At 36.3% G+C, this 22738-nt stretch overlaps 1 protein-coding gene across 1 annotated transcript in view; it reads left to right on the top strand.

Annotated features, from left to right (window-relative positions):
• The window catches only part of GABRA2 (gamma-aminobutyric acid type A receptor subunit alpha2), a 64673-nt gene that overhangs the window by 23550 nt on the left and 18385 nt on the right, over positions 1–22738 (top strand). Inside the window, exons 4-8 of the mRNA XM_032109042.1 lie at positions 2313–2380; positions 14894–15114; positions 17428–17510; positions 20361–20504; positions 21307–21459. Coding sequence (XP_031964933.1) covers positions 2313–2380; positions 14894–15114; positions 17428–17510; positions 20361–20504; positions 21307–21459 — 669 coding nt within the window. The remainder of the gene's footprint in view (positions 1–2312; positions 2381–14893; positions 15115–17427; positions 17511–20360; positions 20505–21306; positions 21460–22738) is intronic.

The raw sequence follows: 22738 nt of genomic DNA, 5'->3' as shown, positions 1-22738 counted from the left end.
TTTCTTCTGTAGTGTACATTTCTCTTTCCTAACACACACCAACAGAGGGAATCTACAGACTGTTTTAATAGCATAAGTTGTGGTCAATATGTTTGTTCTCCTCTCTGTCTCTGCTCATTTCTGATGGAAGGATGGATCCAGAATAGTGTAGAAATCATAGAATATGTGATTTTTTTTTAATTAAAACTTTGAATGCAAGGCAAGCTTGAAGATTCCATGCCCTGTAGTTTGTTATATACAAATATTAAAATTATTCCTCTGTGTCAAATAATAAATCAGATGCAAATAACTGATAGCAATAGAGCGAGGTTACAAGAGGACTATGCTTCCAAGCATTTGGGAGGTGGGGCGTGTGCAGGTAAAGATTTGCCAAGTGACCTTGTTACCTATAGTAGGGTCCCTTCAAATTATACAAGTATATTTGAAATTAGTCTTGATACTCTGCTGTTGGGATACTTGATTGCCAGTCATATTTTAGTAACACCAGTGTTTTTCATGGAATTATAATTAAGATGCTGTACAGTCATCGCAGTACAGGCCAAATTTCCCAGTTAGTCCCTGCAGCACCATTTTACCTCCTGAACAGTAGCTCTCTTGTCACTCTTCCATTTCATTCCAGTCTGTGCCAGGTAACCATTTGGAGATAATAATATTTTTTTTTTCTGGAGAGTCTCCCACGGGCAGCATGAATACTTCAGCCAGACCCATACTTTATCCTTGTTGAATACCAAGAGCAGTGCAGACTCAGCAACTTTTCTGTCCACTGATTTAAAATTTGTTTGTAGGATGTTTGGAGTAGAAATCAACTCAGCTTGCGTAAGGATGCTTCATAAGGGATTCCAGAAGTCTCTATCACACAAATAAACATATCTCAGGACATGCAGAGGAATTGTAGGAGTCAGTCTTTATTTATTCGCTTGAAAAGCAGACATGATCCTGGGAAAAAAGATTCTTTTTGCGAGGAAGGGATTATGAAGTCCTGTATTCTAGAGTTTGGATGAAGAAGGAAGTTTCCTTATAGATGAGAATGGATGAATATTCCTCGCCCATGCTCTGGAGGGTGTCTGAAAGCACTGTATCTTTGCAGCTACATCCCTTTGAAAATGCACTGCTCCTCATGCAGCTGCTCGTGGATCAGTCCTGGCCTTTTCCTGGTGGCTGATAGAGACTCTGCTGTCATGAGTGAGCACCATTCGGTTCTCCTGGTAAAGAGCAGGGATTATACTGTTGGCCTCAATATAATTAGAAGTAAAATTTGCTTACATCACATACTTGTTAAAAGGTAGCTTTTAGGAAAGTAGAAGCTATTAATTACCTGCATTTAATGGTGATTAAATATGGAAATAGAATCACAATATAACATACTATCATAATGTAACAGCAGGATCACTCATGTAACAGGCAGTTGTATTACTTTCGGGAATGGGAAAGTTTGTGATGAGTCAAATTGCACCTAGTTATATTCAAATTTTTCTTTTCCAATCAGCAGCTGGCTTTAAGGCAGAGAATTCCTTGTGTTGACTGTCTAGAATGCAGACTTTAATTGGCAACTGTTGTAAGAAATTTCCTGTGTGTACTACCCCTCTTAGTGAATATCGTTCTATTTTGAGCCTAATTGAAAACTGAAGATAGGAAACTAAGCAATTATTTTTCCCTGCAGTACAATGTCTAATATTCTGATTTCATGGCTGTCTGGCTACAGTGATTAGGAAGGACATTTTCTCAAAGTGTTCACAGTACCACAGCAATGTATCAGGAGCATTGTGTATCAAGGAAAGGAACTATTATGTTAAAATACGTGCCACTTAAAAACACACCCAATTAAAAAGCAGGATGCTGTTCTGTTACATTTGGTGCAGTCAATAATTGCTTTTTCTTGTCTTTTTTTTTTTTGAAAAGCTGTTGAGGATGTAGAAAGCAGCCTTCAACTAGAAAAGCTTTAATAGGAGAGATCTGTGACAGCAGAGATAACACCTCTGCAACAAAGGCGTTTTGTGTTTAGAACTGTACTTCCATGTTAAGTCCACTTCCATGTTAAGTCCAAGATGCTGTGGTTATTCTTGTTGGTAGAGAAATGGGATATACGTGTGTAGTTGCTGATGATTGTATAGTTCTTTAACTGAAACAAACTACTCTGTGGGACAAACTGTGTGTTAACCTCCCAGTATTTACAACAGGATACTGGCTAGGGGTAGTAAACAAGGAGAGAAATCTGTTCAAAATGTCCCATAATCTTGCATAGAGAGTTAGAAAAAATACTATCAATTTAAAATGTTTGCTTGTTTTTTTTTTTTTTTTTCTTTTTATATCAGATAGTATTACTGAAGTCTTCACTAACATCTATGTGACCAGTTTTGGACCTGTGTCAGATACTGATATGGTGAGTTCCTGAATCTTTTGCATATGTGGGTAAATGGTGTAAGATATATATGAACTTCCTTTAAACTTGTATTCTTCTTTTACTTATTGTGGATGAATTTAAAAGTTTCACTGAAATCAGAAAGTGCCTAACCCCATGTAGTTCTAAATTTGGAAACTGGTTTATAGACTTTATGATAAGTGTGCTTGTATTAGCTGTTTAGTTTAGACCTGTAAATCTTCAGACTGTCCCACTGACTGTATTTTGGTTTATATTCTGGAGTAATCTTGAGATGGATGAACTGGATTCCTCTTGGATGAAAACCTGGAATGAAAGGAGCACTCTTAATGTTGGCAATAGACTGAAGGACCTGATGGGAGTCAAATCTAAATTAAACTTCTTGAAAGACATAGCTTGGAAGCTGGGTCATCAACATGGTTGTGGTGTTTTGCAGATCTGTCCTTTGTAATTTCATTTCAATTCATAATTGTTTAGTAAGCATCTAAGGAAGTCAATGGCATTAAAAAAGAAAGAAAGTTTCAGATTATTGCTCTGGATTATAAAGAATTGTTTGTAGGCTCACTGCAAGTAATACAGAGATGAGGGAGAATGTTTCACACTGGGTAGGAAGACCTGATGGATATAGCTTCTCTAAAAGGGAAGGGAAGGACAATCTCAAACTTTAACTACCTCTTATGCCCCTGTCCACTTGACAGGTTTAGGGCAAGGTTGTTTAATTTACTCTGGGCAATGTGTAGGAGAGAAAAAAATTCTCTGCAGATTCAACAACAAACATTTACTTGCAAAATTTAGAACATTAAGGTAGAATAAGGTACTTGACACATTTTAAAACAATATCCAGGCAAAGTAAGTACTTCATAAATTTTAATTTAGCAAACTTAAACTTAGCCAGCCTTAACAAATCCAGACACAAGGCACTTATTAAGGCATTGACAGGAATTTTTTAGTCTGGCTTACAATGTATTTTGAGAAGTTAGGAGAAAAAAGGGAGAAAGAGAAAAAAAGATAAGAGTAGAATGATATCACCATCTGTGGATTTAGCGGCAAGACTTGATTGTTGCAATTTTAATGTCCATTGGTCCAAGTAGTGGTCGCAATCTTGACCCATCAGGGATGGCAGAAGCCCACGAAACACAAAGTTCAGTGGGTTAACATGTGCTTAGCTTTAGGTGGAATGCCCAGGCACCTTTCCCGGGGTGGGGGAGTTTTAAACTGTCTTTTGCCACACGGTGGATCTGTTGCAGCACTGTAGATCATGCGCAGTCCTCTGGTGGAAGGCCCCAGAAATGAATCTGGGGCATTTCAGGGGTCTTTGGTTTATGACACCTTCTAAGACATGACAGCTGCCTCTCAGTCAGCGTAGTTGAGCCAGTTGTGCCCCATCAGAAGGGATGAACATCAGGCCTGTGTGTAAATGTCCCAGGTGGGGGGGAGTTTTACAACTGAGCCACTTGTGTAAGGAAGGACATCAGCATGATAAAAAGTATTAATCCACCTCACAGGATCTGCTTCTTTTTGGCCTCTTCCCTTATATGTCTCAAACCCCAGCTTCTTGCTAAACAAAAGTTGCATTGTTGTGGTCATCTCCTGGGGCTTGAACCCTCTGTACTTGGGCTCATCCTCAGCAAAGCCCTGGCTGCTTTTTCAAATGGCTGATTGTTTGAGCCATTAACCATTAACATCTCAGTCTCCCACACTACCCTTGCCAATCCTGCACGAAATTATTTTTTAAGTGTTTTGAACATTCATTATTATATATGAGACATATAAAACAGTACCTAGATGTATCCATAGGTGTTAAAAATGAATATTTTTTAAATCAGGCAACATTTCTTTTTCTATGAAAAAAGTCAGGTTATGCATCATACAAAACAGGGAACATTGTGATGTAATGAACAAATTTATGAAACTAAATTTTTCATGGTACATTGTATATTTTAAAAGTTATTTGCTTACTGACTAGCAGGTAATCATAGCTTTGGAGAATATATTCTGGTGGGTTTTTTGTTTGTTTTTTTGTGTGGGATAGTTTCAATTTTCAAGTTATGTTTTGATATTTATGAATACATTAGTGATGCTTCACATGAAAGGCCATTTCATAGGAGAAATACACTTTTTTGTTGTTTTTATTACATGTTGCTGATTCTCTTGAGGTGTTTTTTCCTAATGATTTTAGGTTTTTGAAATTTTTATTTTATTAATAATTTTGTAAAAAAGGTATCCACAGCTATTTACAAAGATGATATGAACATCTTGACCTTGTTGGTCTAGTATCTCATGACTTTACAGGGGTAAAGTCTTGCATTTATTGTAGTCCTGTGTAACAGGGACATGATACTAATCCACTTTTAAAAATGAGTACTGAGACACGAGGAGACTTACCCAAGGCTGTGCAAGTCATCTGTGCTTAAATGGAAATGTAATGAAAAGCTGCCTGAGCCTATTCCCTTGCTCCCAACACACTTTTGATATCAGTGGATAAATGTGTGGAGAACTCTGGGTGTCTATTTGCATAGACATATAGACAGTGCAGTAAGGGGTCAGGTCCTTTGATGCTACAGCTCTAAGAGATCTATGCAGAGGTGTTAATCAAAGAGTGCAGTGCATCAGAACGGCAGCTGTTGCTGTAATGGGTAGGTTTATTTGCAGATAAGTAGATAGATAAGTAAGAGCAGTTTAATTATTATTACTACAAGCTTCAGGGTTAATTTAGCTTGTTCTGTTGATAATTATAAAATAATTTTGAAACGTATGAGCAGTCAATTAGAAAATTTCAACATGTGAGTTTTGAAATAATAGCTTCCAAACCATCACGTATTCTGTCGAACATGAAGGTGACATTAGAGTATTAACCATGAGGACTTTTTCATTTAGGACCTGCATGACTGAATTGATAATGTAAACTATTGTACAGAACATTCATTGATATTTTCTTCTGTAAATGTTGGAAACCCTGGGATATTATAATTTTTTAAATTTCCTCCTTAAAAGGCTTCATTGGAAGAATAGTTTGACCCTTGCCCATGTCCTCCAGAATTTTCAGAGCATCCCAAACAGATTTTTCAGGAAGGTTGGGTCCCAGCCCCTGAGGTCCTCTGCTGTCACAATGTGAATGATGAGGCCCTCAGTCACATGAGGTTTTTAGGCTGAACATTGCTGTTGCCCAAAACTCTGATGATTATTGCTGCCCCTAGGATTCCTTCAGCTGGGGTTTCTTATAGTAAGAAAAAGCATTGTGTGTGTGACTGCACCGCTTTGCATGATCTATTTTCCAGTTTGTTTTTTCCTCCTTGGTTAGTATCTTGTGAAGAATAATGGTGCTTAGAAGAAAAGGGGTGCTTTTGAAAATAGGAAGGGGACTCACATACATGGGAGATGATTAATATGTGTTTAGAGTATGGAAGAAGGAAGTGGCACACAGGCAGTGATGGGTTGGATTGGAGCTAAGGACGCTGTTCTCACGCAGCGATGATTCACGAAGCTGATAAAATGTAAGTCTAACCTTTGTTGTTGAATTGCTATGACTTTGTGAGGTTTCTGTTTTCCTCACAAGCATATTACCATTAATGATAATATAGTATTGTGTACAATCTGTGACTTGGTATGGTTGCTAGAATGTAGGTTTTTATTCACATTCACGGTATTTTTCCAGTATCACAATTTTGCCAAAAAATAATTAAGTCCAGGAGAGTTTGGTCTTTGACTGATTTTAAGTTAGCTGAAGTTGCCATTGATAAATTCAGGAGGTAGAAGATGAGGCTGAGATTTTTCTCCAAATGTGTTAAGAGTCAAAACATTTGGTCCTTGTTGTGGATTAACATTTTGACAAAGTTAAAAAGATGCTACTCTGTTCTGACCAAAATAGTCAGCTACCAAATCTGTTCACTCTTGGCCAGGAGAATGTTGCAAACTGTGCTTCAAATGAACAAAAATATTTGGGTATCTGTATCATTTGTGTCAAAGAAATGCTGTTTTATGTCAACCACTCTATTTAATGTCAAATATACAATGCCAATATATAAGAATTTTCAACTTCCTTTTGCAAACTAGTGAGAATCAAGGAAGGCAAAGCAAAACATGGGATCAAACAGATTTTACTTTCACTCTTCTGTCTTTTTGACCTGTTATTTCTCAGAAATGTTTAAGTTCAGTATTGTGGTGCTATGCCTTATAGGCTTCTAACCCAATCAGTGATACAAATTTATTTTGACATTAGCCTGAGAGAAGAAAAGCTGCATTGTTTAGAAAAACAAGCAAATGAAAAATTGGACAGAACAACTGAAAAGCAAAGCACCTCTGAATTTTCTAAAGAGTTATAGGATTAAATTATTATTGCAGATGCTAATTAAAGCATTTATCGTGAAATTAAAATATTTAATATTTGAAAATTCAGAGGTAAAGGATAAACTTGGTTGAATTGTAATTTGTAGGGTAAAAGGGATTGAACATTAAACCTAATTATTTTTTCTGTTTTTAAAAATTAATTACTTGAAGTCTGGTAAACTCTACCATCATTAAAACTCTATATGCTGCTAGCTTGAATTTCGGCACTGAAAGCATTGTACTTTGACCTCTTTTTCTCAGACTTGGTGGTTTACAGGCTCTTCTGACACTTTGGCTCTGAAATTTCCCCCATAGCCATAGACATAGTAAGTGCTGATGTCCATAACTGAAAAAAATATATCTACAATAAATGAGACCTATTTACTACTCAAGCAATAGTTATTTTATGTAAGACAGATTATGTAGGTACTGAGACCCTTTATATAAGGTCTGCTGTGGAAAAAGCTTTGCCAAGATTTAGCAAATTTTGCCTCAGAACAGTCTTTCTGATTATCACGGGAACATCTTCCCAGCTTTCCTACAACACACGGTTAGTAGGTGGCAGGACTCGAATCAGTTTAGCTTGAATATTAAAAACTAAGAAGCTTTCTGAGACTTTTGTACTCCAACTTTCAGTCTTAGATTTTCATTGTTATTGGGGAGTTTTGTTTACTGTGGTTACACCTTTGTTCCCAAGTTGTTTGTAAACAAGTTTTTCCTAGTTTCTTGGTGATAGACCTGCAGTTTTTCACTTTGAAGTCAAGGAACAGGAACATTTCTCTGTAGAGATTGTCATACACAGCTAGTTCATCACTACACACACTTCCATCTCGTCAAGTTTTCAACTAAAATGTCAATAAATGTTTCTGATTTTTCAAATATAGCCAGAATAGAAATTTTCAATGAAGACTGAAAGTCAAATACAGAAATGATCAGAAGGGTTACAGCATTCCTCACTACAACTGAGGATGGTTCTTTAGAGATAGTGACTGAACTTGGAACCCTATTTCTTTTTTTCTGTCTGTTTTTCAGATTTCCTCATTCCAGTTTGCATTTCAGATTTTGCTTTGGTTATTTTTCCTATGCAACTTATTTTTAGCTCTTTCAAAGTCTAATTATTAGCTAGGATTCCTTAACTTAAGAGAAGTTTTACAGGAGTGGTAGGATATATAATTCTGGACAGAATAAGGGAATGCATCAAGATTTTTTTTTTTTCAAAAAGATTAAAAAAGTACTGCAATTACTTTTATGTAGTTATTATTTGAACTCAGTAAGAGAAGACTAAAGAGTAAAAGAAATGGTAAATACACTTGGATTTTTTGGGTATTGGGGAGCATTGGGGAGCATCTAGGTTGTGTTTTTATAATTGATATGTTTCTGAAAAGTCAATGAACTTGTTGCTTTATTCCCTTTTAGTACTGGCTCAGGTAATTACCTTTGCAAGTTAAATCCATACGCTGAAATTTTGATGAGAATATCTCACATGATCTCTTGCAGAGTTTCTGTCCTTTTATTCTGTTGGGAAGTCTTTTTCCTCAGGATGTGCAACATCCTGCCAAGTGGATCAGTATTGGAGATTGATTTGTCAGAGGCTGTGTCCAAGCCTGTCACTGCTGTTAGCTCTCTCTGTACCTTTGTTTGGCTTCCTGTTCCTGTCACCAGGCATCCACTGTGTTTCAGGGTTGCTCTTTCTCCAGGTCTGAATAAAAAAAGGATAATGAGAAGTGTTTTTATTTTTAGTGACAGTAGTGGGAAAAATGTCCCATAGTCTCTCTTCTAAGTAATCCCTATTCATATCTCTTACATGCCCCTCTTATCTCTCCTTGGTGCTTCTTTTAGACTCAGAGTTCACTGTACATCAGCTATTTGGAAAGAAAGAGACAGAAATTTATTCAGAGAAGGTCCTTTTCTTACATTAATATGAATAGAAAGACATTCTCTTCCCTAGACGCTATCATTCAAACTGGTTAAACACATTTTTTTAGAAATTTTTAAAAAATACTTCATGTTGCGATTAAATGCTTAGACAAAAATGACTGAAGTTGACAGATTAGGCAGAAATAAAAGGCTTGTAATGAGTTACTCAAATAGAGAAAAATCATGCTGCAATTCCCTAGAAATATTCCACATTTTCTTGATAGTATTAAAGGTCATATGTATCTGGCAGACATTACTTTATGTATTTAAAAATGAATACGTGTTCCTTTGAAATGCATTGATGGGGTAGTGTTTCAGTTTTTAACAGGGCTGTTAAGGGTTTTGGTAAAAAATAACCAACAAGGCAGTTTCAAACCACAGTCCTCCTTCATCAGAATATTTTCAAGGATTCTATTCACTAGTATGTAAGATCTACACTCCGAAAGACCTGAAGGGAACTTCTGGCTGTCTGCTATTTCCTTCTATGTTCTGTGCTGTGCACACATCAGAAGGTAAGTTTTGGAGAGAGGAAATGGACTCAGTTTACTTACCTCTGCAGTGGGGTTTGATGTTGATACACAAGTGCTTGTGCAGAGCCTGAGTAGTCAATGCTTGTGATTGGAGCTTTGAGGAGGATCGGAGGAGAACTCTTTCAGTCCTCATATTGTTAGACAATTGCTTGCTTTTAGAGAAGAGATAAGTAGCAAGTGAGATAGATTGTTTGTCCAATCTGGTGGGTGGGCCTAGGTGAAGCCAAGCCCGTACCATGATGAACTAGTTTATGCAGACTGCTGTAGTGTGTTATTCCTTCAGTGTGCCATCTGCACCCTGCATAGATCTGCCCACAGAGACAACCACTAAGACAACCAACTAATGATGTGATCCTCCTACTGTAAAGCTAATTTCAGCATTCACTGAAAATGTCTAGTGTGCAGGTTTAATAAATTGAATTGCAGAAGTTGCATCACAAACTTACACTCATCACACTGACGAATATCATCAGGTTATAATAAGTGTGCATATACCGGGCAGATCATTTTGCTTTGAGTAATTACATTTTTTGAGTCTTCTGTCTAAACTCCTTCTTGGTTTTCTTGAAAGTGATTTTGATGCTCAGATGCATACCAATCATGCTAGTATTCTACAGCACCAGTTACATACTAATATTGTTAACATTTTTAAACAAATCTGAAAGTAAAATTACACATTTCCTTAAGGCAGATATGAAAACTAGAGTGTACATTTTAAGAATTAAAATTAAGAAATTATACCGATGTAAAAACAAATACTAATATGCAGTTCCTATATTATCTAGGTGAGATTTAGGTCCATGAATCTGAACTGTTTATCTCATAGTGTGTCAACCACAGTATTTCTAACTGTTTTAAGGACTCAGTGAAAAGCTGTATATGCCATTTCCCCTTCGCTTGTTTTTAATTTTTTTTTATTTGCCTTTTAAAAGTCTTATATCTTATAGTATTTAAAATTTGTTTTTGTGGTTATATATATATATCAGTTAATGGCTTTAAGAGTGGTCAGGAAAAAGACAAACATACTTTAGAGAAATGACTATTAAAAATTTTTACAAGTAGGGAATGAGGAACTCTGGCTTGAACTCTTCATTAAACAAAATGCTGTGTTTTAGAAGGTAATAAAAAAAAATGTTCAATCTGCTTCAGGACAATACTGCTTGCTAATGGACAGTTACAATTTTTGAGATATTTGGAACATGTCCGTCTTTACTCCAGATGCTAAAACTGCCAAAATCTGCCAACCATTATTGGAAAGGATAGGAGTATGGTTTTTGTTTTTTGAACTTTTCCCATACAAGACTGGCCTTAGCAAAAAAAAAAAAAAAAAAGAAAGAAGACTACCATGTAGTAGAGATTGCTTATACTCAGGTCAGTTAAATCTTCTCCCAGAGATACTAATGTCTTTTTTATGGTGCATACTGTTATGCACAACAACCCCATATTAAAAGAGGAATGAAATTTCCTCACCATTTTGTTCTTCTGACCATTGAAGAGGGTCAAGTGCTTCTTAAAACTGCAGTAAGAATCTCATCATCTGTACCTAAATTTCATGGAAGGTGCTATAATACATATTTGAAAGATTATGTTTAATTGTACTGTGTTAGAGTCTAGCTGTGTAAGCGCCATTTTAGACACCACACAGTAGGAAACACTTTCTTGTCTAGAAATGATCGCAGGAGTCCTTTGAAGACCTGGAATTATGCTCCTGTGATTTTGTGGAGATACTGCACTATATACCGGAGAGTGGTTAGGTCATGTCCAGAAAGAGCACAGGGTTTTTTACATAGTTTGTTTTTTTTTTTTAACATCTGCAGAATGAATGAAATTAGTATCAGGTATTAATCGGAGTATTTTTTCCTAGAGTCCAGATTTGCGTTTCTCACAGAATATTAGTCTTGATTGAAAAAAAAACATTACACAGGATTTACCACAAAGTGGCATATACATCAAATAGGAATTATTTTCAAAATCTTTATGTAGCATCTTTTGATAAATGCTGGCTTTTTATCATGTTGATTATGTTCAAAGTACTTCAATACCTTCCTATTTTTTCATTTATTTTATATGGTAACATCAATAGGGATATCTATGATCATAAGTAGAATAGATTTGGCACGGAATGGAACATGGGATCACTGAATACAGCACTGCAGAGGCAGAAGTTGTATTTTGCTTTTCATAATCATTTTAAATGGATCTTGACAAATTAATTTCACCTCTGTGCCTTAGTTTCCCTTCATACAAAATTGAGATCCCAGTACTTCCACTGAAAAAATGCAAAGAGGTCTGTAGAAAGTTATTTAAGAACTATGTGAGATTTTACTACTATTGTGGTAAACAGAAGCAGAAGGTGTTCATCATCATTCACACCAAACCTTGGTTTATTCTGTGTTTCCATCTTCTAAATGAGATGTTCTGAAACAAAGATCTCCAGCACAGGCTGGATGGTGTTACAGACCACCCCAAAGGTGAGGGTAACTCAGGTTCTATATAAAAAAGTTAGTTTTGGAAAATTTTGGTTGCAGGGGAAAGGAGGTATGTAGCCATTTTGGTTATTAATATCTATAGCAATATAGCAATACAAAAGCATAAAAATAACACTGAAGAAAATTTACAAGGAAAAAAAAGAAACAGAAAGAAAGGAGAAGAGCAGAAAGATATCATCACTCGTGGATTCAATGACAAGACTTGGTTGTTGTAATTTCAGTGTTTGCTGGTCAAAGTGATGGTCTCAGTTTTGATCTGCCGGGGTGGAGGAAGCCCATGAAACATAGAGTTCAGTGGGTTAATATAGTTCAGATTTACATGGGAATGCCCAGACACCTCTCCTGGGGAGGGGAGTTTTATACTGTCTTTTGCAACACCATGGATCTGTTGCAGCTGTGGATCGTGTACAGTCCTCTGGTGGAAGACCCCAGAAATGAGTCTGGTGGCTATGGTCTCTCCCTGACAGACCAAGCCAGGGCTTATTTTCAGTACATCTGCTGAGTTGGGTTTTCTTGTGGATGCATTCCTCTCAGCCTTGTTTACTTCTCTTTAGACCTGAGATAATTGGACAAAAGCAGCACCTTTATCTTATCTCAAGTTCCCATCAGGAGGCTTAACTTACTGTCCGGATTTCCAGGAATTCACAGAGGCATACCGGGGAGAGGGAGAGAGGGGAGTTCTGTGGTCTCAGATGAGCAGTTGCTTCTTCATGCAGTTTGCCATAGTGGGCAAAGTCCTTTGGTGGTTACCTTAAGAGTGTTTGAGCCATTAACCATTACCTGTGGACCAGTCAGAGATTTATCAGCAGGATCTCTCAAGGCTGCAGTTCAGATTCTTTCCTGCTCATTCTACTTCCTTAGCTGTTGCCTTGCAGCAGATGCGAGCTTTTGTGAAATGTTGCTGTTTTGATTTATTGGTGTTTCATGTCTGCTTTTTTTCCTGTTTTATTTCTCTTATAATTCTTTTTATGTATGTTGGAAGACAGTTAAGAAGCAGGATCTTTGAAGTTCTTTATTGATGGAAACATTGCAAAAAAGTTGAGATTTATATTCTAATCATTTATGTGCAGGGGTGTTTGTCAAAAGAACCTGCAGGACATATCACTCACTCCTGTTGAATTTCAGTGGAATTTCAAAGTCTTACTCCCTCAGGCTCTTATTCCCAATTCTTTATACCTCAAACATCAATCTTACCACAAAAATGATTTATTGGTAAGCCCCTCAGACAAAAACCATGAGGAAGCTCTTAGGGCAGTTGTTTTCCTTTAATTACCTGGTATTTCTATCCAGATTTCATATACTCCCCTGCTGCTCCTGATCCTCCATGATACTATGCGTTTTGTCACTTTCCCTTGTCTGCAACTGCTATTTGTAAATGGGATTTTAAGTCACATGATGTTTAACAACTAAAACAACATATAAATCAGCAAATAAAAGAGGACAATTGAATGTGGTCTGTCATAGACAAATGAGCAAACCACTTGTTATGAGGCAGTGTCTCTGACAGTGATGAGGGACTGTACAAAATCGAGTATAATATCAAAGTAAGACATGTTTTAGAGGTTCATAATTTTGTATTAAACAGATATATTTACTGAAATATTATTAGAGATAATAGAAAATGGAGTTAAAGAGAACCAAATTAATTTTCAGTGTATTGTCACATTAGTTTTATTTAATATTATTTTAAATACTTAAAATCTTAATTAGAAAATTCACAAAATTTTATCACATTAACGTACGACCTTCTGGTATAGTTAAAAATTGAGCTTCTGTTTTTTGTCAGATTAGTTTATAAGTATCCATAATTTCCACAATATCTCTTCCCACTTGTCACAGTTCGTAATGAGAACTGCTTTCTCTCCTGCCCCTGTCATGCTCCTTCACATAAAAAACTTCTCTTTCCTTTATTCCACATGCTCTCCTTAGCCTCTGGCCCTGACCTGGAAAAGGTCCTCACAGCTCTTTGGCTCACAGACCAAAGGAGCTGAAGAGAGCTGTCACTTGTCGCTGTCTAGTCAGCACTCCTTTTGTATTGCTGTATGATTGATGGAGAAGAACCTTAATGCTTGTTAAGCAGCACACGAGGGAGCCAGCAGAAAATGATAGAGGCTGATGAGTTCTTTGAAGTCACTTTTATATTGAAATCCCTTGAAAATTTTATATTGGTTAAATTTTATCAGGCCTTTTCCATTCAAAGACCGTTTACTTGAAAATGGTTTGTGCAGAGCAGTTGCAGTAGTACAGACTGCTGCAGCATACTAATACTTTGAAATCATGAGACCATTTTGTACCTGTCCAACAAAACAAAATTGCACCAAGGTAGCATTTGCCAATATGCTGAATACAGTTTGCTTCCAACATAGTTTTTAAGCTCTCCCATATCCAATTTATGTGCTGTGCTGACAGTAGCAAAACATTAAATCCATTTACAGTTCCATTTTGAAGATAGTTGATGAATTTACATTATCAATGTTTAGTCAGTTGTTTGCTTGTGTTGTGGTTTAACCCCAGCCAGCAACCAGCTAAACAGCAGCAAACCCCACCAGATGGGATACCCAGCACTGGTTGACACAGGCATCTGGTCTAGGTTATCTATTTTTGCTTGCATCCTTTTTTGCAGATTATACTGCCTTCCCAAGACTAGGCATCAGAGTAATGTTCACCAGGCAGTGAGTGTCACCTGTTAATCATCAGCTATTGTTTCCTACCCACGTACTTTTGTTCATAAAATCCACACCACTACAGAGCCTTACATTCCTCTTTGGAGAAATCTTACATCATTCTGCTTGTATATACTCTACCCTTTAGGGGTTGCCTTGTTTCCTTACTTCCAGTCTCAGCCATTCTCCATGCTCTTGAAATGCTGGGTTACTCTACAGGAGAAGATGCTGAAAGAGCTATTTAATGTCTTCCTGTGTATTTTTTCCTTACTTTCCTTCCTTACTGTGTTTAATGAAGATACCCATGTCACAGATACTTTGTGTATCAGATATACAGAAATCTAAATATTGAAAGAGTTCAATGTAAAAACAACATGAACAACAAACCAATCATGAAGAAGAATGTCATACCCTTAATGCATTGACTTCCTGTTTATTATTCTCAGTATTACACAATTTCTTGTGATGATTGTTCTCCCTTGACAATTTTACCAGGGGAATTTTGCAAACAGAGGTTTTCTATTCTTTGTTCTCAGAAAGCAGATTAGTGTTTCATTGTTTCAAAAAAAGCATGTATTTTTTCCATTACAGGAGTACACGATAGATGTTTTCTTCCGTCAGAGATGGAAGGATGAGAGATTAAAGTTTAAGGGCCCAATGAACATTCTTCGATTGAACAACCTAATGGCCAGCAAAATCTGGACCCCAGATACATTTTTTCACAACGGGAAGAAGTCAGTGGCACATAACATGACGATGCCAAACAAGCTTCTACGAATCCAAGACGATGGGACACTCTTGTACACCATGAGGTATGTCTGTTCATCTGTTCATCTCTTCTCCACTCAAGCTACTTCTTGATGTGATTTTTCCATCGAACAATTAAATCAGGTTTCAGGAGAACTCTCCCTTGTTTTATTTCTCTCTAAGGAGAAAGAAAGCTAGGAAAATGTGTGTTTAGTTTCCAGTTCTGTTAAAAGTCTCTTGGCTGATAATGAATTAGATCAGTTTTCCTACCCATGCCTCAGTTTTCATATTTTTGTAATATATTAAAGATACTGAACACCTGAATAAAGTTATCTGAGACCTTCAGATAGTGTTTACCAACTCTGTCTTAGAATCATTAAAATAGTATGAGAGTTTTTCCTGTTACTGCAGCCATTGTACTGAATATGTGAGCCCCTTAGTAAATTTATTATTAAGGTCAGGAGCAGTTAAAAAACAGAGAAAGAATAAAGAAGTAATAAGGTCTCAAACTCTTTCCAGCGAGAGCTACAAGGAATATATGTCTTACTCTGTAATTACTGTTTCTTTATGTCTAATTATAATATTTTACTTAGAATTTTTTTTCATCCTGTGCATCATTAGTAGCTAGATAAATATTTAGCTGATAAAATGTTAAAATTTGCTTAGAAAATAGAGTATAGAATATGCAAAATTATAAAAAACCATGTATACATAGATATAAAGCAGCATTTTTATAAGACTGATTTCTTCTTTGGTAACTCTTTTTGCAATAATGTTACCTATGTGAATTTTTTTGAAATTTTTAACCAAATTGCCAGAAGCCCATGACTTATTTTCTTTCTTTTTTTTTGGACAGTACTTAATAAATTGAAGGTGAATGTAGACTTAAAAACCCCAGCCTAAGTAAGATAGAAAATGTGAGCTCTAAAGTGAATGTGTACCGTGGTACTTTCTCCGTGCAGCCATGCCAGCATCCTTGAAGCCCAGTTTCACTACACAGCTCTGAAACCCTTACAGTATTGAGTGTTGATGGGTAGGCTGCTAATGATGCTGGGTAATGTAGTGGTCAGAGAGATTCAGAAAAGTTTGCTTGGTGTAAATTGAGACCTCATGTGTTGTATTTTTGCTGGGGCTCAAATCAATATTTGAGCTATTGTCATTCTCTTCTTCCAGAAGGTATAATAATCATATACTATAAATACAGGAAATACTGTTTGAAGCCATTGTGAAGTATAAGCTGGGTCAGATTAATTATAATTAACTAACCATTTTCATTACTTGTAAGTCTGTTGGTTCTCAGGGTACGAGGTTAATGTGTGCACTGTTCTAACTGTTTTGTCTAGACTTTAAACAGCTATTTTTATCGTGTCTACATAAAATGATTGTGTGATTTATATCAGAGGCTCATGCAGTTCTTTCCTTTGCCTTCAGCTGTTTGCTGATTCTTATCTCTCAGTGCCCCTTGAATTTAGAAAAACATTCCTGGGGAGTGGAGGAATAGAAACATGAAATATCTTTTGGTGGAAGGCTGGGAGAAAATAGCAGAGAGTACAATGACTAGGAACCACTGGGAGTACAGAAGGATGTAACTGATGTTTGAGGCTGAGTGAAGAGAGGCATACAAAATGAGAGAAGAAATCTCTACCCAGAGGAGACTTGCAGGATAGGAAGGAGAAACATAGGGGTGTTTTTGGTTTTTTTTTCTTAAATTAACAATAGTGGGGTAGTCCATGAAAAGCTTTCTTCAAACAGTTTTAAATTATTTTTTATTGTACTGATCCCCATATATGAAACTGGGATATTGCTGGGGTTTTTTCACAAAATGAGCAAAAGTGGATGCTTTGTTAATATGTGGCCACACTTTACATAAATATAAAGAATAATCACAAGTAACATGGAGAATGAGAAGCAGCAATCTTTTGAAAGAACCCAAATATTTTTTCTCTGTATCTTCCATTCAAACTGTAAAAAAATGAAATTCAGAAGACTGGAATACAGTTCCTTGGCAAGTTAATTGTATTCTAGATGCTTTTATAATGAGCCTTTAAGAGCCATTTTAGGCCACATGTACCTCAGAATATTATGAGAAGAAAATTACTGTTCTTAACAACCTGAAAATACTTAATTTGTATTTTTCTTTAAATGCCCTTGGCTCATAATTTTGAGGTCAGCTTTTACAGGTTCTTGATATGATAAGTAAATGCCTTTCAAAGGAACACGTAAAATGGGAGAGGTAAAAGCTGATTTAAATTCTTGTTAGTTTAATATAAAATTTCAATTTAATCTACTAGATCGGCATGAACTCTGTTCACTTCTGTGGAACTGATTTTCTTGTCCTGCTAAATGACTTAAATGCAGAGCGGTCTTTTGCCTTTTAGGCTTACAGTCCAAGCCGAATGTCCAATGCACTTGGAAGACTTCCCCATGGATGCTCACTCATGTCCACTGAAATTTGGCAGCTGTAAGTATGTAATGTGAAGTACAGCCTTTGATTAGTGAATATCTAACATTTCTCAGCATAATTTTGTTTCAGTAAATTGTTACATGAGAAATGTAAACCGCAAGATGGGACTTTTTAAAAAAGTTGTAACCTGACACATCAAAATCTCTTTTGCCTGTCCAGAGTTGTGTCTTCTAGTGTATTTTAAAGATTTCATGACTCCAGTTATCAATAAACACCTTGCACCTGATCAACTCTGCACTGGTGTACTTTGATTGCAGTGTGCAAACCATACAGATGAACACAGAACTGGATGCACGTAGCCTGTGCAGTATTGACAAAGAGCAGATCAAAGTCTTCAATGAGTGGGTTTTCTCATTTATCACAACAGCTTAGTTTCTCCTTCTTGTTAATGATATTTTTTATGTTCTTAGTCAATGAAGGCAATAATGAATGGCATTATGTGATAAAAAAATTTTTTCCTTAGTGCATCGGCATGTTATAGACAGGTGGAATTTGACCTCACTATGTATTATGTTAACAGCAGCATTATTTCACTTTCTTAGATTACAGCCATTCTTCTTCTTCTTCTTTATAATATATATTTTCTGGATCTTTTACACAAAAGTTTTCTCTTTTTTTCCCTTTGGCTGCAGCCTACATTCTCTTCTGGGCCCAGGAAAGGAAATGGGGTCTTTTTGAGGCAACAAGTTAAAACATATAAGTTCTGGCTGATTTTACAATAATTGTAGCAACCCCAGAATACAAAACAGGATATGCTGCCGCTAGGGACATCATTAACCAGATGATGCTTGTCATAGCACTGTGCATTCTCTCCACTGTGCTCATATCCCTTTTCCTTGGAGTTTGTAGCAAATTAAACCAAGCCTGCTCTTCTGATGATGTTTCCACACTTGAGGGAAATCTTAGCTATGGAGATAAAAGATCATTGAAATGAATATAATGTGCATCATGGAGCCTTTTCTTGCCCCCTCAATATTATATTTATAATACATAATGCAGCCTGAATAACTAACACCAGAGATGTTAGCCAAAATTGGCTACTGACTGATAATATTTACATATACGTGCCCAGCAAGGCATGTTTGATTTATAAGGTGTTGCAGGAAAAGGAGACTCTTATGTAGCCTGAAAACAACTTGAAAACTCCTGTGATAATGAAACTCATACTCAGGCCAAAAGGCTACTTTCTGCATGTGCATTTTTAGATTGGAAACCCTTATGACTAGGTATATTGGACTTTGTGTGAACCGCTTCCTTTTTTGTCTTTTTTTTCAGGCTTGATTGTTTGCTTTTCTTACCAGCTTGTCCTTTATTCCCTGCCTATGGTTTTCTAATAATCAGAGGAATTTTAAATGTGAGCAATGTGATTTTAAAAAAAGCCTGTCTTTCATTTCCCTCAAAGTCACTGTGCTCCAGCCTGTTGGCACATCCAGGGGACTCTTATTTCTGTTCATTTTGAATGGCTTCACACACATTTTATTTCTTTATCTAGGAGTTATTTCTAGAGAACTGTGCATTTTTCAGCTTTTATTCTGGGATAGAATCTGAATGATGAATAGTGGTGAAAATAAGCAGGAATCCTGAGGATTTTGGTTTAACTAAGGCAAGTTTGCCTGTGATATACACTGCTAATCTTACATTGCTAGGAGGATCATCAGCATGTACGAATGTCTCTTTTTATACATAAGAGAAAAGCCAAACTGAATGTATGGGAGAAACTGTAGCTTAATAGATTGGTTTTCTTTATTCTTTTCAAAAAGTTTAGCTGACAGTGAAGAGAATGGGGACAAGTCAACAATTTGCCATACTGCTGGTTTGCATTAAAGCAGAGATATTTTTGTGGAAAGCTGGAAGGATAGATGGGAAGTGTTAAAAATCTCTACTTGCTACCCACCTGCTAGATTTTGTTAGTCATGCAATTTATGGCTAGTTGCATGAAGAAGCTACTTTCTGAGCCTCCAGAGATTTCTTAAGTGAAAATGTTTGCAGACCAACAGTAATGATGCTTTACTTTTTAATTGCACTGCAATTATTGTGTAAGATTTAAAATGCACTTGTCTCAGTCAATCAAAATGAACACACAACTTCTTCCATCAGTGGTTTACTCTTTTCCTTTCAAACTCCATTTGTTAATAGGATATTAGACTGGAAAAACTTTCATACTCATTTTTTTCTTACTTAGTGGAGAGGCATTAACGCTTTTTAAAATACAGGGTTGATTTGCTTTCATACTAGTTTATCTTGACAGACCCCAGGCTAAATGTATGTTTGAGCAAGAATGTACTGAGAGAGCAGCCTGTTTAATGTCAGTGTGTCCACCAATACAATGGCAACTAACGAGATTTAAGAGGCTAGGCAGGGCAAGGTACCAGGGTGTTGTCACTGCTGGCTTCCCATGTTTAAGTCTGAATTTCAGCTAATAATAAAATGCTTGTGATACGTCCCTGAATTTGAGAGTGGAGACAATGGAAGGTCAGAACTACACAGCAATGAATTTTCAAACTGCTTGTCTAAATCTTACAAATTGTCATTCTTTTCATCTGCCTTATCACGAATTATAGGATACGTATAATATCTAATCTCTGACAAGTCTTTTAACAGTGTAGAAGAGATGTTGTTTGTAGTTTAATAAATTGTGATTAATAAGCCCTGTTCCTGTGCTACAATAGGCACTTACTTTACAGTAAAGCTATTTTAAACAGCCAAATATATTTTTTACCATATCTTTTAAAATTCTTTGGGGTGAGTTTTTATTTGAAAAATAAGTATCTCTTGTAATTCTGTGAGTTTTGATGGTAACTGTTTAATTTGAATTGCTGACGAAGTATTTTACCTTGTTTCTCACAGATGCATATACAACTTCAGAAGTGACATACATTTGGACTTATAATGCTTCAGATTCAGTGCAAGTGGCACCAGATGGCTCAAGACTGAATCAGTATGATCTTCTAGGCCAAACAATTGGAAAAGAGACAGTTAAGTCAAGTACAGGTTAGTAAAAGATATTTTGGAGAAAAAGGCAGTTACTGACTGTGAAGACTGTATTTTAGGTGGTGTTAAAAGCTACTGAAAAAGAATGTTGCAAAATATGATCTATTAGGCATGTACTGTACAAGTCATAGTCAATGTACTGTACAAGTAACACAAAACAGCACTTTACTGATTCTTTCAAATTATAATTAGCTGGTGATAACAGACGTGAACTTGTCCTCAGTAACTGGTTTTTTAAATGCTATCTGGAGCTCCATGTTGAATCCTAATATTTGTAACCCAGGGTTGGGATATTTGTTAAATTTCATATTGTAAATGACATAGATTTTGTCTAAAGCAGACAGATTTCAACCATGTTTCCCTTCCATCATAGTTTTGACATTAAACACTGGAGTATTCTACTAGACTCTGGACTGTTTTCCTGCATGTGCCGGGCTGTGATGGACCCCCATGACTGCTTTCTAGTCGTGATTAAGCTCTCAGGGAGCTGTTGTGTGAACACAGAGTGCTGCTTATGAGCAGAAACCTTCAGGGCTGGAGTTCTTCTCAGTGCATACAAGAGTTCCTGGAAGTTCCTTAAAACTCACCTTTCATGGAACGCAGTGGGAATAAGATATAGCTGTACTCAAAATCTTTCTTATATTCTGTAGGATGCTTCCTATTACAAAATATCTGTGCTACAATATAACCCCAGAACATTTGTTTCACATAAATGCAGCAAACTTTCTCTTATCAAAGAAATGGACATTCTTAAGATGATAATGTTTTGTTTCATTGTATTTTGTTTGTTTGTGGCACCTAGGTGAATATACGGTAATGACGGCTCATTTTCACTTGAAGAGAAAAATTGGTTATTTTGTCATTCAGACTTACCTCCCCTGCATCATGACTGTCATTCTCTCTCAAGTGTCATTCTGGCTGAACAGAGAATCTGTACCTGCCAGGACAGTCTTTGGTGAGTATACTGAGTAGCATTGTCTGTTTGCAACAGCTGAAGATGCTAGGAAGTACTTCTGAAGTGAAGGGCTTTTCATTCAAGTTAAAGTGTTTGTAGAATGTGATACAATTTCTAGTCCAAACAGCTTTCAACTGCATTTTACACATCTCCTGAGAATCCCAAAGATTTTGGAAATTAGTACATACAAGCAAAATGTCCTCATATATCCTTGACTTTTTTAAGAGGAAAAAAAATTCACAGAATAGAAAAAGATGACAATGTTTCTATTTTAAAAGTAAATTTAGTAAACCTAGATGATTTTCTGAAATATCTTACTTTCATTGATATTATCCAAGTATTCTTGTACTTGGTAGATAAACAAATTTCTAAATTTATCTATAAACTAGGCAAATTGAATTTGAATTTGCTGAATTATTTGTGTTAAAGTTTTCAAACTGCAGTTCTTTTAAAGAAACCCTGTTCTGGGATTTTGGGCAACGCTTCAAACTCGAGATTACTATGAGGCAGCAAACAGATTCAGCAGAGCAATATAATGGTGTTTCTCTTACAGTGAGGTTTGGCTCTCTATTTAAGCAAAGTAACAAATGTCTTTCTTATTTGCAAAACAAAGTTCATTTAGTTTGTTTGCTTTTGAAGGAAAAGAGAGCACAATAAAATTAATGTCTGTGTGGAATCAGCCATCAGAAATGTTGCATAAAATTGTATTATTAGTCATCAGTAAACACCATGTACGCTTCAAAAAATAGGCCAAACTCAAATGCATATTAAGTATGATGCACAACAAAGCATTTACTGTTGCTCCTGGTAGAGAAAATGCCACAAAGCATTGTGAAAATTGCAGGTTTGAATATGAGCCTTATTGAAGTCAGATGAAATAGGTCAGTGGTTACAGTGGGACCAGAATTCTATCATGGTTTTCCAGGCAGCTATCAGGAAGACTTTTTTTTTTTGTCTCTCTTCAAAATCTTCTGTGAATTTATCCATTTTTGCTTATGAAAATGTACATTCCTGTTTTCCAGCTTTGCAAGTACACTGTCAAATCCTTCTAAACCTGTGTCTTTGCCCTTTTCTGTACCCACTCCAATACATTTAGGACAGTGTGACTGGTTTGTCCAAAAAAAAGTCTCACATCTGCTCTTCCTAAAATGCAGTTTCTGTTACTGTGTCACTGTTAACAAGCTACTACACCCATAACAAGGCCCTGGGATAATTTTCCTGAAATGTGTCCTTTCCTGAAAAATTCTTTCTTGTTCTTGATTTATTTTTTGTTTACTTT

This window comes from Corvus moneduloides, chromosome 5, assembly GCF_009650955.1.
Source record: "Corvus moneduloides isolate bCorMon1 chromosome 5, bCorMon1.pri, whole genome shotgun sequence".
Taxonomy (NCBI): Eukaryota; Metazoa; Chordata; class Aves; order Passeriformes; family Corvidae; genus Corvus; species Corvus moneduloides.
The sequence above is the reverse complement of the archived record's forward strand: the minus strand, read 5'-3'. Positions and strand labels throughout refer to the sequence as shown.